General features: G+C 54.1%; 3 protein-coding genes across 5 annotated transcripts in view; 2 read left to right on the top strand and 1 right to left on the bottom strand.

Annotated features, from left to right (window-relative positions):
* Positions 1-17,631, bottom strand: part of PHB2 (prohibitin 2) — a 127,674-nt gene that overhangs the window by 68,213 nt on the left and 41,830 nt on the right. The window lies entirely within an intron of this gene.
* On the top strand, positions 1,950-7,751 carry LRRC23 (leucine rich repeat containing 23). 3 transcript variants are annotated; one of them, XM_058743852.1, is made up of 7 exons: positions 1,962-2,405; positions 2,491-2,600; positions 3,044-3,297; positions 3,960-4,090; positions 4,724-4,860; positions 6,482-6,782; positions 7,377-7,751. In XM_058743852.1, the coding sequence occupies exons 1-6, from the start codon at positions 2,280-2,282 to the stop codon at positions 6,753-6,755; spliced, it is 1,032 nt and encodes a 343-aa protein (XP_058599835.1). In that variant the 5' UTR covers positions 1,962-2,279; the 3' UTR covers positions 6,756-6,782; positions 7,377-7,751. The 3 variants fall into 3 exon arrangements, with proteins under 3 accessions (XP_058599837.1, XP_058599836.1, XP_058599835.1); XM_058743854.1 differs by lacking the exons at positions 6,482-6,782; positions 7,377-7,751 and adding an exon at positions 6,280-6,474 and having other exon boundaries at positions 1,950-2,405; XM_058743853.1 differs by lacking the exons at positions 6,482-6,782; positions 7,377-7,751 and adding an exon at positions 6,259-6,474 and having other exon boundaries at positions 1,950-2,405.
* ENO2 (enolase 2) lies at positions 7,777-16,021 on the top strand. The gene is made up of 12 exons (XM_058743847.1): positions 7,777-8,167; positions 9,342-9,431; positions 9,900-9,995; positions 10,140-10,198; positions 10,489-10,558; positions 11,043-11,176; positions 11,406-11,628; positions 12,670-12,867; positions 13,723-13,924; positions 14,461-14,569; positions 14,730-14,788; positions 15,077-16,021. Exons 1-12 carry the CDS (start codon positions 7,792-7,794, stop codon positions 15,144-15,146), a joined length of 1,686 nt encoding a protein of 561 aa, XP_058599830.1. The 5' UTR covers positions 7,777-7,791; the 3' UTR covers positions 15,147-16,021.

Here is a 17,631-nt window from a genome sequence, read left to right as displayed (position 1 = left end):
TTTTCTTCCCACCTAATATGTCTTCTTCTTTCTTCGGGGCCAAGGAAAATCATATCCTTTCCCTTCAGCTACATCAAGCCACATGGACTTTTCCTTTCCCCACTCCAACAAGACACTACCGTTCAATTGCCTAGCACTTCCAATCTTCCTGAGTGTTTCCATATTTACTTTCTTATTCCTCATGACAACCCCAGGACTGAGGAAACAGACAAGAGGTGGGGAGGGGGCACAGAATTGCTTACTGAAGGCCAACTAAGTGCAAGGCCATTTACCCACATCATCTCTTTTAAACTTCTAACAATCCTTTTGGAAGTGGACATTTTTATCTCTATTTCACAAATGTGAAAATTAAACCTCAGTAAAATTATATAACATGCTGAGGAACACACAGTTATTAAACGGTAGAGTGGGTTTTGAACCTGGTCTCTCTGACTTTAAAGCCCCTGCTATTTCCGTGACATCAAGTGAACAGATTTGTCTATTAACTATATTACCCAAGCTAGACAGAGTAGGAGGTAACATGTCCTGATTTCCAGCCCACTGCATCTTCCATCAGATCACTTTGCATGTTATATAAAGTCTGTAGCACACAATTTAACAATCACATGATATCTTACCTTGTTGCCCAATTGTTTTTATTTATATTAGATTCCACAGATTGGTACTATCTCCTTTTTCCCCTGGCAGGAATTGTGTCATAAATAGTAACCTCCTTGAGCCTTAGTTTCCTCTTCTTTCAAATATCTATCTCACAGGACTGGTGTGAAGATTAAGTTATCACTTGTGAAGGCATCTCACACAGCCCACAATCTCTCCAGAAATATTTCTTGAATCTCAACTTCTTTTTCATCTCCTTCAACAAGTCACACAGGCCTGAGTACCTGGGTATGCTTGTATCAGGTCTTGTTATTTATATAACAGCATTCGATGAGGAGTAGTTCAGTGGGCACTTGTTGGATTTTCTCCCTTACTAGCCCCCAAAGGTTTGCATCAAACCAGTCCAAGATATGAGGAAAAGTGAAATGCTCCCAAACTGGGTTTAGCAATCTACAGTATGTTAGCATAGATTACACTCATACTCGAACCCTGTCAGTTGGTATAGCTAAGCCTATTTTACAGATGAGAAAATAGTCTTAGGTAAATTGCTAGTAAACTGCAGATCTGCCAAGACTCCTCAACACAGGCTTTAAGATACATTGGGCCTGGGCTCCTTCCACTCCACCAAGCCACCTTCCAAAGGTCAACTAAGTGCAAGGCTGGGGTGGGGGTAGAAACCAGACCACCACGTGCTTTGGTATTTCTTGCTCCTCCTTCCCCTTTAGCTCCGGAGGATGTTTCATTGCAATTCACAGTACTTTTCCTTTGAGGATGTGCGGTCCCTTTAACGTCTTGAGTGACGTACGAGTAGCCCCGCCCATCTCCCCTCCCCACAGCTCTGTTCCAAGCCCCACCCACTGCTTTTGCCCTGCGCCAATTAACGCACTTCTGCGGGTGGGGAAGCTGGCCCCTCCTTACCTGGCAACTGGTCCACTTGCTCCCGGGCAGATTTTCCGTTCAGTTCGTCGTGGTCCCCTCACGGCCCTCTAAGCAGTTGCCCCGCGGAAGTAGCCAAGTGTTCCGCCCCCTGGTTGCCATAGCAGCAGTACGCGACGCCTCCTTGAGCCTTTTCTCGTCTTTCAAAGCAGTCCTTCCTGGTCGGGGCCAAGACCCTCTCCGGAACCTCATCTTTAGTCGAGCAGAACCAGGGTCTGCGCCCCTTTGCGAGCGAAGGATTGGGTGGGAGGGTTGGATACGGCGTCAGCCTGGTGCCCCAGAGGGGACAGGGAAATGGGGCTAGACGGGGTGGGAAAATTCAAAGAAATGAGTGGATCAGGTGTTAGGGATGGAAGGGAAGGGAGGGGTGTAGGAGGCTGGTAGGAGAACGTGGCTTATGGGGGAGATGGGAAGAACTGGGGAGAGGACAGTCAGGGAGAAGGGAGGCGGAGCTACTAGAAGACAGTGGGGCCACTGTGAAGGGTAGGAAAAGCCTGGGGAGGCATCCTGAAGGGAGACAGGTCCTTGGTGGGAAGTCGGAAGCGGAGGTTGGGAGTCCAAATGAGACGCTCACAGGGATGAGGAAGGAAGCACGGTTGGGAGGAGGTCAGAGGTCAAGGGTGATGGGAAGGGGTACCCTGTCAATGGAGGCGAGGGAGCTGAGGGCTGGTCAAAGCTGAGGAGACGTTCTTTCTCAGGAGGAGCAGAGCTTGATTTGACTCCGGAGCCTTCAGCCAGGAAGAAAGATGTCAGATGAAGATGATCTGGAAGACTTCGATGCAGACCAGGATGATCTGGAAAAGGAAGAGGATGAGAGGGAGACAGAGGAGTGGGAGGACTACAGGAAGGAGGGAGAAGACCTCTCTGAGGAAGTGCGAGCATGGGAGCAGAGGGGTCCTAGGGCAAAGGGATCCAGTTGGGCTGGAAAGGGATGCCTGACTCCACTTCTTCTTGCAGTGGTTGCCCACCCCCCTCACGGAGGACATGATGAAGGAAGGGCTTTCTTTGCTCTGCAAGACGGGCAATGGACTGGCTCATGCTTATGTCAAGCTGGAGGTTAAAGAGAGGTGCCTTTACGGGGGACCAGAAGAGGCCTGAGGTTGTAGGGCCCAATTTCCTTTCTCACCCTCTTTCTTGGGTGCCTCAGCTGGGAATTTGGATCTCTCTTACCTTGGCCAGTGGAAGGGAAGGGTAGAATTTACTTTTCTGGAGCCCTGTGACTCCATCAGAGATGGCCTGGGGAATTGGAGGCTGTGAGGGTGTGTCAGGGGATTCCTCCTGGACTCCTTCACTTGTCCTTCACAGTGTTGGTTCTTGGCTCTCCACCAAAAAAAGGTCCCTGCTCACTGTTAAGAACCCACCTACCTTCTGTCCTGCTTCCTTACCACTCCCATCTGTCACTCAATCTTCTCTCCATTAATAGGCCATCTCCCTATTGCCCCCTGCTTTAGCACCTCTGTCAGTCCTTGCTGGATTCTTAACCCTAACTCTGGCCTTTGCCATCTCCTAGGGATCTGACAGACATCTACTTATTGCGTTCCTACATCCATCTGCGCTATGTGGATGTTTCTGAGAACCACCTGACAGATTTGTCCCCACTCAATTTCCTTACACACCTGCTCTGGCTCAAGGCTGATGGCAACCATCTGCGGAGTGCCCGGCTGAATGAACTGCCCTACCTGCAGGTTGCCAGTTTTGCCTATAACCAGATCACTGACACGGAGGGCATCTCTCACCCTCGTCTGGGCAGCCTGGATCTCAAAGGTGGGTCCTTAGGTTGGGCTACACGAGATTCTTTCTTTCCTCGCGTGTGGCCAACAGAAATGGGCAGTGAGGTCTTTGGTTGTGCCACAGAGCAATTTTCACTCATTCATTTATTCATTCCGACATCCATTATGATTTGTTGTGACATTTCTATGTGCTGGAGATGTAGCTGTAAACAAAACAAAATCCTTACTTGCATGTAGCTTCCATTCTGGTCAGGGGAGACAGACAACTATCAATGAACATAGTACATAAGCAAATTTATATAGTACGTTAAGAGGCAATATGTGCTGTTGAAAAGTAAATTAGGGTAAAGGGAATGAATAGAGGCACAAGTGCAACTTCAAACAGGTTGGTAAGGACAAGTATCATTGAGAAGCTTGATCTGAGCAAATATTTGAAGGAGGAGAAGGAGTTAGCCATGGGGATTGCTGGGGATTCTTCAGTCACTCCTCAAAGGCTTGGGTGAACATGTCCATTTGGCCCTTGTACTACCATACCACTTGCCCCAGGGCCCCAGGGGTGTTAACTCTGGAGCTGTCCCTCCTCATATCCACCAGACATGAGACGGAGAGGAGGATGCAGAGGCTCCCAACATTCAGGGTCTCCTGCTGAATATCTGGAGTGGCCCTCTGAGCTCCTAATACCCTCCTGCTCCTTAGGTAACCGCATCCGCATGGTGACAGGTCTGGACCCCCAAAAGCTGATCAGCCTGCACACCTTGGAGCTTCGGGGGAACCAGATAGAAACCACCCTGGGAATCAACCTTCCTAAACTGAAGAACCTCTTCTTGGTAGCTCACTGGGTTAGAGGGTGGTTGGTGCAGGAAGGTGGGCACTGTTCTGGGGGCCAGGATGCCTGGTGTCTAGGAGGCTCAGCTACTAGCTTTATCATCATCGTGATAATTTGGTATCATTTCTTGAGCCCTTAGTTGGTGCCAGATGCTATGGGGACACCAAGTTAAAGCAGACAAGGTACTTATCACCTAGCGGGGCTGATAATACATAATGCATAGGAATAAAGACAATTTGCTTTGATACAGGCAGTAGCATAATTTGCTCTAACTGAGGCACAGATACCAGGCTAAGGCAGCCACTTAAATGTCGTGTTTTTGACTCTTGAGCTTCTTCATTCTAGGATAGTGCATTTCTTCTCAGTGGAGCCGTGGGTACTCTTGGGCCTGGGGGTGGGTTGAAGCATCTCTCCTTAATCAAGAGGTGGCTTTGGTGGGATGAGCAGTAGGGGGTTACTGCTGACCTTTCTCTGGACTGGAAGCATCTCCTAGTCTTCTTTACTGTCTACACAACCTCTACCCACCTCCACTCCCCTCCTGCACTCCTTTGTCTCCACTCTTAGGTTGCCTCTGACTTCTCTTCCCTGTCCCTGCTACTTTCTCCCAATCTATGCACTGTATCCTGGGGTCTAGGCCCAGAACATGCTGAAGAAGGTGGAGGGCTTGGAGAACCTAAGCAATCTCACTACCTTGCATCTTCGAGACAACCAGATTGAGACTCTGAGTGGCTTCTCCAAGGAAATGACATCGTTGCAGTATCTCAACCTGAGGTATGTACCCCCTCCAGGCCCCACCTTGCCCCTACCCTGGACCAGGAGCAGCTTTTGACCCCATATTCCTCCCTGGCCCCAAAGTCCCAATCCTAGTCCACTCACAGATTCTCACCTCAACCTTCATCCTGATCTTTACCCCTCCTTTCCTTACTGTCTTCTGCATTCAGTCCTAATTGCAACACTGAGACCTTTATAGCCTGAGACTCCCGAATCTTTATTCACTCCATCCACAGTTCTTGAGAACATGCTATATGCCAGGGCTTTGTGCTGTGTTTTGGCAACATTTAAAGGAATCAGAGACGGTCCCTGTCCTCAAGGGACTCAGAGTCTGGCTCCAATTCTCTTTTCTTGGTCCTATTCCATGTAAATTTCTGCTGCCCTTCTCCCATCTCCGGGACCCTTATTCCCCATCCCATTTCCTGCCTCTCTTCTCCTGAGCCCTACCTGTAAGGGATGGCTCCCTTACTGATATAAAACACAAGCTGTGCTCAGATTTGTGGAGAGAAGAGTATTTGAAAGAAATTCTCTAGATAGAAAGGCACTAGGGATCAGGGGGTGATTTTCTTTCAGCAACCCTTGTCTGATGGAGGATTTCATGTGTGTTTCTTTAAGCAAGATGTAAGGACACTGCCTCCTTAGTCAACATGGCCAAATTCTTAAAGCTGGCAAAGGAAAGAGAATCTCCAAGTAAAGAGATGTGATTGCACCTTGAAGCTCCAATTCCTGCCATGGCTTCTGGAGCAATCTCTTGCTAATTAGTTCTGCCATATTGGTCAGGCAGGGCTGGGGCTGCGGGGCGGCGGGGTGGGCGGTGGGCTCCTTTCCTTTAATGGTCTAGCCTGAGATAATGGACCCTCCTCAATGGCTGTTAATTGGGGTTGTTTGGAAGTTCAGTGTAGTGGAGAAGAGGTAGCTCAATGACTGGGCAATGGAATGCACAGGACAGCCCAGCACGAAGTGCAGTGGGAGTAGGGCTCCCAATGAGAAACACCCTGTGAGGTGTAGTCACCTCCATTGAGGTTAAGGCTGAAACAACAATTAAACCTGATTTCCTAGAGGCATGAGACAAGAACATGAAAATAAACATATTGTATGTTTAATGAGGCGCATTAGGAGATGAAGCTTGTTCTTCAGGCCAAGAGGCCCCAGACCGTCTGTAGCTCTAGGCTCCTTCCTGAACGCAGCACCCACATTGAACCACTCACCTCCGTGAACTTAAAGCCCAGCTCCTTGTCCACTGGCCTGCCTCCTACTTGCTAACCTTTGACTAGGTAGGATTGATAACAGAAGTTTGGCTTTGCAAGGGAGATGTCCCCCCTCCCCTCCCAACTACAAGACAGGGCTGGGACCTAGCTTTGCTGCTCCAGAAGGACAAATACGACTGGCGCATTACAGAACAGACCATGGTGCTCCCAGGTTCCTGGAAGGGCAGAGGCAGGACTGGAGCAGGTTGGACAGACAGCCCCTCTGCTGCAAAGCTCGCAATGCTGAGCACGCCAGTCCACAGAGGCAGGTTCTAGGGAACCCGGTGGGAGATTCCCTCAGAGGCTCCATTCCTGGGAGCTGGCCCCCAAGCCCATTCTGCCCCAAGGTGAATCCCTCCTGACCACTCCGGCAGGGGCAACATGGTGACCCGCCTGGGAGAGCTGGCCAAGCTTCGGGACCTGCCCAAGCTGCGAGCCTTGGTGTTGTTGGACAACCCGTGTACAGATGAGAGTGACTATCGCCAGGAGGCCCTGGTGCAGATAGCACACCTCGAACGCCTGGATAAAGATTTCTACGAGGAAGAGGAGCGGGCTGAGGCTGATGAGATCCGTCAGAGGATGAAGGAGACCCAGGAGCAGGAAGCTGAGCCTGAGCACAGCTTCGAACTGGAGCAGTCTTCCATGTAGCAGCAGCTCTTTTAGCCTCCAAGAATAGTAAGGAAGCAGACAGAGAGGCAGGAAGAGGAGGCCAGGGGTCTGGCGGCCAGGGGAAGAGAAGCTGCTACGGGAGGAGGTGGCTGAGGCAGGGACATGGCAGGAGAACCCTTGGAAAGACCAGAGTTAGGAGTCAAGGGGTGTCTCAGAGTGAGTAGAGAGGACCAGGAGGGCCTAGGAGGAGCTGAGGAAAGGCTTAGGAGAATACATTAGGGGAGGAAAAGTAACGAAAGAGAATCTGGGAGGCTGGCAGAGATGCTGGTGGAGGGCTGGTGGCCACGTGTGACACACAGTGGAGATCAGCTGGAAAGGATAGGTCTGGGGTGTGGTGAGGGGTAGGGGGAAGGGGTGGAGGTGGTGGTTGAGGATGGAAGCTGGGGGGAGGCAGGGGAGGAAGATCTTGCACTAAAAATCTGAAGCTAAAAATAACAGGAAACAGGGGTTCTGGGAAGAAAGGAGGGAAAATGAGGCAGAAAGAGACTGGGGAGGTGAGCCCAGGGAGGTGTGGCCCCTGGGCACCGGTGATGGGGTCACAGGCAGTATGGGGAATGCAGTAAAAGGCCCAGAGGCTTTACCTCTGTCCTCTTCCTCCAGGAGATCAAAGACACTGGCCCTAAGACCCGAGAAGACTCCCAGTTAGGGGGGCTGCCACGTTCACCCCCCTCATCCTGAGACAGAGCATGCCCTCTCTTGCCTCACACCTGGGAATTCATCACAGCTTGCTGTCCAGGCTCTGGGTGGGCACCTGGGCAGCGTCCGGGTGGGCCTGAGCCCTGCCTGGAACGTGTGTGTGTGTGTGTGTGTGTGTGTGTGTGTGTGTGTGTGGGTGTGGCAGCCCTCGGGCAGGTATGGGGAAATCAGGCCTGGATGGGCCCAGGGGGATGCTTCTAGAGTTGGCTGCAGAGGAGCTGCGGAGGCGGCTGGGTGTGTTACAACAGTTCGGTTTTCAAATAAAGAGACATTTTGATACTCTTGTGTCTGACTGGGGTTGTGAGACACCAAGTCTGTCATGGGCTTCACTGGTGTGAGGCTGTGCCTGTTACCTTCGAGGGGGGCAGAGCGTGGGTGTGAGCGCGCGTGGGTGCTGGGGGCCAGGTCCTGGGTCGCCCCTAGCCCCTCCCCCATAGCTCTCCCCCGCGCCCTCCCCCACCCCGCCCCCCATAGGCCCCCCACCCGCACTCCTACGTGCGTCCGCCGGAGGCTCCTGACTCATCGGGGGCTCCGGGTCACATGCGCCCGCCCGGCCCTATCGGCGCCTCCCCCCGCCCGCCCCCCGCCCGCCGCCCGGGAGCCGCAGCCGCCGCCGCCGCCGCCACCACTCCCGCTCTCTCCGCGCCGCCGCCGCCGCCGCCGCCATCGCCACAGGCTGAGTCTGCAGCCCCGAGGTGAAGCCCCAGCGGGCCCCTGCACCCCTCCGGCCCCCTCCCCTCGCCGCCGCGCCCCCCGCCCTTTCCCCTGGCCTGCGCGCATCCCTCGCCCCGTGGCGCTGCGCACCTGCTCAGTCATCTGTACCTCCCCAGGCACCCTCCCTCCCAGGCCTTCTAGGACCGCTCCTCTCGGTTAGTGGCGGTCGCCCCCTCCTCATCTGGGCGTCAGGCCTCTCCGCACCTGTTTCTAACTGCGCCTTTACTCCACCCTTGCCTGCCCCTCTCCCTCGGCCCCTCTCCGCCTCCGGTTCTGTCGCTGTTAAGTTCGGGGTCTCCCAGGGCTGTGCATTTTTATCCTGGCACGTCCCTTGGCTTTGCATCTGGAGAAACGTCTTCTCTTCCCATTCTTCAGCATCCCTAGACTTCTGAACTCCCCTCTCTCCCCCTCCTCCCCCATACTGCCCCTCTCCTTTTACATTGCTTCTCGCCGCTGGATGGGGGAGGGATGGGAGGAGGGGAGAATTTGTCTAGGGGCTGGCGTGGGGTGGGGGGGGAAGGATGTGCCCAGCGTTGCCTCTCCCCCCAGATCTCTTCTCCCTCCCCGCCCCCGCTGCAACCCCCAGGGTCTGAGGGCTTCTCCAGGACCCTCTCCCCAGACTTCTCTACTGTCCATCTCTTGGGAAGAGGAGAGACGTATGTTTAGGAGAGAGGCTGGGATCTTGGAGTGGGGTTGGGGGTGTTAGGTTGCGGGGGAGGAGGGCTCTGGAGGAGAGGCCCCAGACAGCCCATCCTCTTTTGTCAACAAGGAGAAATGCAAGTCTGGCAGCCATTACACTCTGAGATCTGGGGGAACCCCACCACGAATCCGCTGCTGGAGCTACTGAGGGGGGCGAGGGAACCTCTGCTAGTGCCCCTCCCTCCTCACTGCGGTGTCCTCCCTTCTCACCCGTTTGATCCTACCCCGCCCCCCACTGCAGTGACCTCCCCTTCCTCACTGCATTGACCTTCTCTCCCCGTGGGGTGGGGGGGATCCCTTCTAAAGCCGGGACTGCAGCCAGCTCCTCCCCACCCCCCACCCACTGCAGTAACCTCTTTCCCATGGCTCCCAGTCTCTGGCCCCTCCCACTGATCAGGCTCCACCTCTCTAAACCTCTTATCTTTCTCCTTCCTTTCCTTCCACCCAATAACTCAGCCATCATGTCGATAGAGAAGATCTGGGCGCGGGAGATCCTGGACTCCCGTGGGAATCCCACGGTGGAGGTGGATCTCTACACCGCCAAAGGTAGTGGGCAGGGCATGGGCCTTCCCACAGCCCTCAGGCTGGGTTTCCCCTGGCTGGGGAGGGGAAGCTGCCTTGATTCCCAGTGGGGATGGGGTGCTGGGCCAGGTTCACCAGCCTGGAATGTGGGGGTTGGATACTTCTTGTCCAGCGGAGCCCAGATAGGCTCATCTCTGTATTCTATTTTATGTATGGGATATATCCTGCCTCCGCAGGCCTGTGTGTGTACCTGTGTGCGTGTGTGCATATGTGTGCTGCCTGCATAGCTTCATATCTGTGGGTTCCTACTTGTACTTGTGGGACCTCAACTGGGCAGATGAGGCCCCTGCTTATGCTTGTGTGTGTGTGTGTGTGTGTGTGTGTGTATGTTAGGGAGCAGTGTGGGGATAGGTTAGAGCTAAAAAGCTGAAGGAATCCCTGGTCCCTGTAGTGTCCTTCTCTGTCCCTCCTTATTTCGTGTCCCTCTCTCAGGTCTCTTCCGGGCTGCAGTGCCCAGTGGAGCCTCCACTGGTATCTATGAGGCCCTGGAGCTGCGGGATGGGGACAAACAGCGTTACTTGGGCAAAGGTGAGGCCTTTTCTCTTTTCCAGACTCTCCCATCCCTCAGCTTTATACTCCTACCTCACACCAGTCCACAGCCCCCTTCTTGCCTGCGCCCCACTTCTGGCCCTTCCCAGCCTGACCCAGTCTGGCCTCTCTGCCTCTCCCCAGGTGTCCTGAAGGCAGTGGACCACATCAACACCACCATTGCTCCAGCCCTCATCAGCTCAGTGAGGCCTGCTCTTTGCTGGGGGCGGTGGTGGGGAGGACCAGGGTCCTGGAAGCAATCCTGGATGAGGGGAGGAGGGAGAGAAGGGAGATTCCTCTTGGGAATCATACTTCTCGAGGAAAGTGTGGGGAGACTCCTTCCCCACCCCTGCTCCCAATCCAGACAGGCTGCTTTCACAGAAACCTGGTTGGCTGCTGGCCAGCTGTGAGCCTATGTGGGAATGGGGTGGGGCCCTCTGCCTCCGGGCCCAGCCTCCATCCTGGCCTGGGGTGATGGTGGCTCTGTCTACAGGGTCTGTCGGTGGTGGAGCAGGAGAAACTTGACAACCTGATGTTGGAGCTGGATGGGACCGAGAACAAATGTAAGCCAGGGCTGGGAGAAAGTGAGGAGGTGTGAGCAGGGCGGGTGTGTGGAGCAGACAGGGCACTGAAGGGGCCAGTGCTGTGAGGACTTCCTTCGGAAGGCTGTCCGGACTAGCCCACCTTCCATTCTCCTCTCAAAGCCAGAGCAAGAGAAGAAGAATTTAACCACAGTAGGAGGGAGTGACATTAGACAGAAGAACTTTGCAGCGTGAAGTGGGGGAGCTGGCAGGGGACAGTCTGGCCTCAAGATGTTTAGAAATAGGTGGAGCTGTCTGCCCTTTCCCATTACATCGAGCGTGTGTGTGTGTGTGTGTGTGTGTGTGTGTGTGTGTGTCCTGCTATTTTCAGGAGAGGACTGATGAGGTGTCGCAGGAGTGGAGAGGGGATCTCTTTTACTGGCTCCTTTTGGGGTATATAAGTGGAGTCAAGGGCTCAGAAATTTAGGGGACACTTTGCTCAGTGCCTTCCTCTGTAATCTCCCAGCCAAGTTTGGGGCCAATGCCATCCTGGGTGTGTCCCTGGCCGTGTGTAAGGCAGGGGCGGCCGAGCGGGAATTGCCCCTATACCGCCACATTGCTCAGCTGGCCGGGAACTCAGACCTCATCCTGCCTGTGCCGGTGAGCACTGCGCCACGCCTGTGCCTGTCCCAGGGGTGGGTGGGGGGAGAGCATGAAACCTTGTGAAGAATGATGGGGGAGGGGGGGTGAGTGCATTGAGGCACCTAAAGAGAAAGGAGGGAGACTTGAGACTTTGAGTCTGGGAAGCTGGAGCAGGTGTGGGATCTTGAACAACCCAGGGGCAGAGGAGGGAAGTGCTCTGTGACTTTTCTGTCCTGTGGCCCCCCAGGCCTTCAACGTGATCAATGGTGGCTCTCATGCTGGGAATAAGCTGGCCATGCAGGAGTTTATGATCCTTCCAGTGGGCGCTGAGAGTTTTCGCGATGCCATGCGACTTGGGGCGGAGGTCTACCACACACTCAAGGGGGTCATCAAGGACAAATATGGCAAGGATGCCACCAATGTGGGAGATGAAGGTGGCTTTGCCCCCAACATCCTGGAGAACAGTGAAGGTGAGGCCAGGAGCCCTACTCCCTGCTTTAAGCCTTGCTCTGTCCTTGGACATCAGGAAGGGCCACACAGCTCCCCAGATCCTGAGGAGTATGGTGGGAGGCCCTTGAACCAGCTCAAAGAGGAACCCATACCGGGAGTGGGTCCCAGAGGGCCTGCCACATTTACAGGCAGGCCTAAGAGGATAGTCTTCACCTGTCCAGCCAGATCTGTTAGCAACTGTAAGTTCTTACTGGAGCCCCTGGGAATGCTGGGAGGTGGTCTAAGTGACATGGAGGACCCATCCTGGACTTGAACTTTGTAGGATTCTCAGTTTGATGAGATATACTGTACTGCAGGGATTCAATTCTGAGTCTATCCCATTTCTACCCCCAACCTCTCAGGTCTCTAAGATCCCTAATTTTTCTCTGCTGTGGGAGGAGCTATATAGTGAATAGAAACAATAACAGGAAGGGGCGCCTGGGTGGCCAGTTGAGTGTCTGACTCTTGATTTCAGCTCGGGTTATGATCTCAGAGCTGTGGGATCGAGCCCTGCTTTGGGCTCTGTGCTGAGTGTGGAGCCTGCTTAAGATTTTCTCTCTCTTTCTCTCTGCCCTCCCCACTCTCAACTTAAAAAAAAAAAAAAACAATAACAGGAAGTGGCTAAGAGTTCAGGTTCTGGGGTCAAATTGCCTCCATTTGAACCTTGACTTAAGAGTTACTGGCTAGTGATCTTTCTTACTCAACTTCTCTGTGCTTGTCTTTCTTGCCTGTAAAATGGGAACAACAACAGTATCTCCCTCTTAGCACCATTGTACTTAGGTGACATAGCCCATAATAAACGATGGCTATTGACAAAAAAAAACCTGTTACGAACAGAATTCCATTCCTCTGTCCTCTTAGAAGATGGTCTGCTCTTCCCAGACCTGGGATGACCCTAACAACAATTGTAGCCAGGCTTCTTCCCAGCACCAGTCCTGTGCCTCGGCTCTGAATTTCTTTCTTTTTCACATTCCTCTTTGCCCACCCTTCCTGCTGGTGATCCCACTATATTCCATCCCCAGCCTTGGAGTTGGTGAAAGAAGCCATCGACAAGGCTGGCTACACAGAAAAGATTGTCATTGGCATGGACGTCGCTGCCTCGGAGTTTCATCGCGATGGCAAATATGACTTGGACTTTAAGTCTCCTGCTGATCCCTCCCGATACATCACTGGGGACCAGCTGGGGGCCCTCTACCAGGATTTTGTCAGGGACTATCCTGGTGAGAACAAGGGCTATGGGAGGGAGGGCAGTGCAAGGGTCAAGGAGCAGGCGGGGATGTGTGGGGCAGCCTGGGACCTTGTGGGGCACTGACTTAGGTGCCAGGTGGAGGTGTCCTAAGCAGAGCCAGAGAATCAGGACAGGGACCAAAGAGCCTTCTGCAGGGGCTGGCTTTGTATGTAACGTAAATGTGCAGGTACCTATGGTGAATCTGTTTCATCTGCTTCCGGTCCTAATTAAAGTCGTGTGTCCCGCAGTGGCTGGGATCACAGGGAGGGCTTTGGAAGGAACCAGTCATGGTGAGAGGGTGACTGGGCCCAGCAGGGAGCTTGTACCTATCAGTGTTTTTGACTGATGAAGTTGTACATGCTGAGTGGAGCTGGAAGCGCTATGGGGGTAGGATGGGAAGGCTGAGGAGGAGCTGAACTACCCTCTCCAAACCCACTAAAGGCTGTGACCCCTGCAGGGAGGAGGCTGGTTTCCATTTCCCTGAGACAGAGCAAGACATAAATGCAAAATGAGGGATTTAGAATAGCACAGAGGGAAAGCTTCCTGGTAATGAAGGTGGGAAAATGCAAAGGTGGTTACGAGAAAGATCCCGAACCCTTGTTTTTTGGAAGGTGTTCGGAAGGTGTCGGGCGTGATCGCATAGTGGTTAGTACTCTGCGTTGTGTGGAAGGTTTTCAGAAAGAGTCTAGGTAAGTGTCAGGGCAGGCTTATTTCGGAGGCAGGGAAGCAAGGATGAGCAGGCTAAGTTAGCCAGGGGATGTATCCATTTCAGGGAATCACAGGGTGGGTGTTCCTGCCTGATGCAAGCCCCAGGGAGGGTCAGCGGCCCCTCCTGCTCTCCCTGCAGTGGTCTCCATCGAGGACCCCTTTGACCAGGACGACTGGGCCGCCTGGTCGAAGTTCACAGCCAATGTAGGGATCCAGATCGTGGGCGATGACCTGACAGTGACCAACCCAAAGCGTATCGAGCGGGCAGTGGAGGAAAAGGCCTGCAACTGTCTGCTGCTCAAGGTCAACCAGATCGGCTCAGTCACGGAAGCCATCCAAGCGTGAGTGTCCCTTGGCTCTCCCCTACCCGGCCCCTGTTTCTACAGGATGCCTCTGGCAAGTGCTCCCAGCCTCGTCCTGGCATAGACGCTGAAGAGAGCGGGGAACCTACAGTCACCTTCCCAGCTCTTCAGGCTCTGCCCCCTCCACCCCATGCCCTGTGCCCCTCCCAGAGAGCTTCCTGCCAGGTGTTTTTTGTGGTTTTTTTTTAGTTTATTTATTTATTTTTGAGTGAACAGAGACAGTGTGAGTCGGTAGGGGAGGGGGGGTAGGGGCGCGGGGAGGGGTGCAGAGACAGAGAGAGAGAGAGGGAGAGAGAATCCCAAGGAGTGCCCTGCCAGCACAGTGTCCCATGTGGGGCTCGATTTCACGAAACTGTGAGATCATGACTTGAGCTGAAACCAAGAGTCGGACGCTTAACTGACTGAGCCACCCAGGCGCCCCCGGCCAGGTGTTTCTCGACATAGACCAATGTTGGGGCTGGGAAGAGAGTGCCCAGTGTGAGGGGCTGGAGGTCAGTGCTGATGTATGGCTGCAGGTGCAAGCTGGCTCAGGAGAATGGCTGGGGTGTCATGGTGAGTCATCGCTCAGGAGAGACTGAGGACACGTTCATCGCCGATCTGGTGGTGGGGCTGTGCACAGGCCAGGTGAGTGCAAGGGCGATCTTTGTGAAATTGGTGGGTTCTGTCGGGTGGGTCTCTCTTTCCAGGTGTTTGTGGGTGTCAGGAGAATGTCAAGGGAGTGTAAGTTTCCTTTCAGGAAGTGAAGGAGCTGCCACTGAGCTGCATATGTTTGGGGATGTTTCAGATCAAGACTGGCGCCCCGTGCCGTTCTGAGCGTCTGGCTAAGTACAACCAGCTCATGAGGTGAGGAAACCTGGGGGATGGGAGCCCGGGGCCCAGAGGGTTAAAAGCTCCGATACCCAGGACCTGGAGAACAGTAGATATCCAGAAAATACTTGTTTTCGAATGATGGGTTTACCCATGGCCTGATTGATGGCTCCCACAAGTCATGTGGAGAAGCCAGGGGATGCCCCCGCTTGGGCCGGACATAGGGACAGGTGGTGTGACAGGCTTGGAGAGGATAGGGGCCTCCTGGAAAGAGAAGTGGAATCCTCCTGTGTCCTTATTTCTTTTCTGGCTCATGCCTTCCAGAATTGAAGAAGAGCTGGGGGACGAAGCTCGCTTTGCTGGACATAATTTCCGCAATCCCAGCGTGCTGTGATCCCTCTACTTGCCTGGAGACCTGGAACCCCTCTCCCATCCTCCTGGATCCTCTCTCTTCCTGTCTTGCTCTGTGATATTTCACCCCGGACACCCCGGCTGACCTGTTGCTCTGTTCCTTGGCTTGTCCAGCCTCTGCTCTGTGTTCTCCCCGCTCTGGGCTCCACACTCTCCACTTCTCTTTCCTTTCTATTCTCTCTCCTCAAAAACTGGCCACGGGACTGAGGATTATAAGGGAGTCCCCATGGAAGAACAGTCAGGGTCTGTGTACAGGTGCATCAGGGCTGGCTGGGGACGTGTTGAGAGAGGGGCCATGTGTCACTGTGCTTTCTGCCGCTTCCACACGTTTGTCCATGTGGCATCTGAGCCAGGGAGTGTGCAGTGCCGAGGGGGAGGGGAGGGGAGCGCTGGCCGCGTGATGGTGCCTGGCCGAAGACTTCAGTGAATTATTTATTTGTTTATTTATTGTTCACTCGTCTTGTTCATTAATTCAGCGTTTCTCCACAACTCCAGGGCCAAAACCTGGCCTGACCAGAGGAGATCGCATGTGTGTGCGTGTGTACTTCACGTGGCCGTAGATTCCGAGATGGCCTGGGGTGGGAGGTCTTGCTGAAAATGGAGTGGGAAGGGTAACAGAAAAGGGACCTGTCATCAGTTCCTTCGTGTCTCCCAGCCCTTAACCTAAGCCGGCTCAGTCCAGAGGTGGGGCTATGTGCCCGGGGACTCTTCCCCCATAGCTCTCCCCCAGCCCCGGCTACCCTGTTCTTCCTCCAGCTGCACCCGAGCAATGTCTCACTCCCCTGTGCCACGCTCCACAGTTGCCACCACCTCTGTGGCGTTGAAATGAGCACCACCATTAAAGTCTGAATCACAATGCATTGTTGTGTCTGAAGAGTCTTTCGTCCGTATGAGGGGAGAGAAGACGGAGCACCCAGAAGTTGGTGAAACTGGATAGCAGAGCTGGGGAGGACACAGAAAGATGAAGAAACCCAACCAGTATGGCTAAGACAATGGCCCTGCCTACCCCTCCCCGGCTGGGTGGGGACCACGTTGGCCCTGCCTTCTCATCAGCAAGCCTGGCCCCAGGACCCAGGTCAATGAAGGGCTCTTAACCTGGAGTCCAAGAATCCCTAGGAGTGTCAAAAATTGTGTGGGTGTGCATTTTTGGGAAAAGGGGTCCAAAGCATTCTGGATTCCTATAGGGCCTTGACCAAAGAAGGGATAAAGCTATGGACTGGAGCAGTTCCCCCACTGGGCCTCTCTCCACTGGGCTGCTGGCCACTGTGGGCCACAGCAGCGCTGCGTGGGCATCACCCCCTGCAAGATGGGGAACTGGGGAGGGAAGGATGGTACCAGAGGATCTGGAGGTGGGCCTGAGAAAGTGTTCCTGAAAACCTGAGAGTCGGGACCACAAGGGCTGGTTCGGCCTGTGAGTAGGGCCCCAGTGTGTGGCCAGAGACCCACTATAAACCTTCAGCTCCAGTGGAGCACTGACTTTGAGATGGGGACCCAGGAACCACCTAGGGGGAGAAACCCTCTCATAGGGCTGGGATACAGAGCAGAGCCCAGCAGATAGGTGTTCCACACGGGGTGCTGTGGCCACTAGAGGGAGGCAAGGTTCTGTGGGACACCAGGCTCCCCCTGAGCTAGGGGTGGGATGGGAGGAATTTCAAGGCTGTCCCCTCTATGGGCCTCCTACTCTGTTTCTACTCTGAGTTCTGGTCCTGGGCACCCTGCCATCCTGCCCAACTCCAGAACTAGAAGAGGATTTTAGTCCTGTATGGGCAGGACCCATTTCACTGCTCTTCTTCCTGTGTCCCTGACATACTCAGCCATTTTCAGTTCTTGCCCCTGCTCCTCCAAGCCTCTTAGTAGGGGCATCTCATCTTTCCCTTCTCTCTTGTCTCCTGGCGCCCCTTTCTGTTCCCCTTGGGGCACACTGTGTTCTGTGCCTCTCAGTTTTCTCTGGGGTTCCCAGTATCTATCTTCTCCAACTCCTGGACTGACCAAGACCATTTTGGTTGGAGCCACATTTCCTAACCTCTGTCCTTTCCTCCCTCCTTGCTAGGTGGGCTTCTCTGGCAGCCATCCCCCCCCCCCCCCCAAAGGTTCTGGGTTGGATTGGGTTACAGCTGGCTGTGTCTGGGCCTCCCAGGCCCCTCTCTCCACTTTCCCTTTGTGCTGTTGCCTGGAGACCAGTGGGTTGTGGGGGGCTGGGGTGAGGGGTGGTGGTGGTGGTGGTGGGGTGTGTGTGTGTGTGTGTGTGTGATGCACCCCAAAGCTGAACGGTGAGCCCGGTCTTAAGATAGGGGAAGAATTGGAGGGGGTAGGCCCTGGCTTCTCTGACTCTACCTGTCTTCTGTTCCTACATAGGCCTACATTTTTCTTTTAGGCTCAGGTATGTCACCATCTTAGCCCAGCCCTTAGTGGTTAAAAAACTAGAGAGAGCAGCTCCGCCTAGAAGGGAGCTGGGAAGGGCCTGGGCC

This window comes from Neofelis nebulosa, chromosome 8 (assembly GCF_028018385.1).
Source record: "Neofelis nebulosa isolate mNeoNeb1 chromosome 8, mNeoNeb1.pri, whole genome shotgun sequence".
Classification (NCBI taxonomy): Eukaryota; Metazoa; Chordata; class Mammalia; order Carnivora; family Felidae; genus Neofelis; species Neofelis nebulosa.
This window is presented reverse-complemented; position numbering and strand designations above follow the sequence as displayed.

Bases quoted from the DNA above. Each gene is read 5' to 3' on its own strand.
- ENO2 (XM_058743847.1), top strand. From the start codon at position 7,792: ATGGGCTTCACTGGTGTGAGGCTGTGCCTGTTACCTTCGAGGGGGGCA. The intron at 8,168-9,341 runs GTGAAGCCCCAG...CCAATAACTCAG, and splicing joins GCTGAGTCTGCAGCCCCGAG to CCATCATGTCGATAGAGAAG. The intron at 10,199-10,488 runs GTGAGGCCTGCT...CTCTGTCTACAG, and splicing joins CTCCAGCCCTCATCAGCTCA to GGTCTGTCGGTGGTGGAGCA.
- LRRC23 (XM_058743852.1), top strand. From the start codon at position 2,280: ATGTCAGATGAAGATGATCTGGAAGACTTCGATGCAGACCAGGATGAT. The intron at 4,091-4,723 runs GTAGCTCACTGG...CCTGGGGTCTAG, and splicing joins AACTGAAGAACCTCTTCTTG to GCCCAGAACATGCTGAAGAA. The intron at 4,861-6,481 runs GTATGTACCCCC...CCACTCCGGCAG, and splicing joins TTGCAGTATCTCAACCTGAG to GGGCAACATGGTGACCCGCC.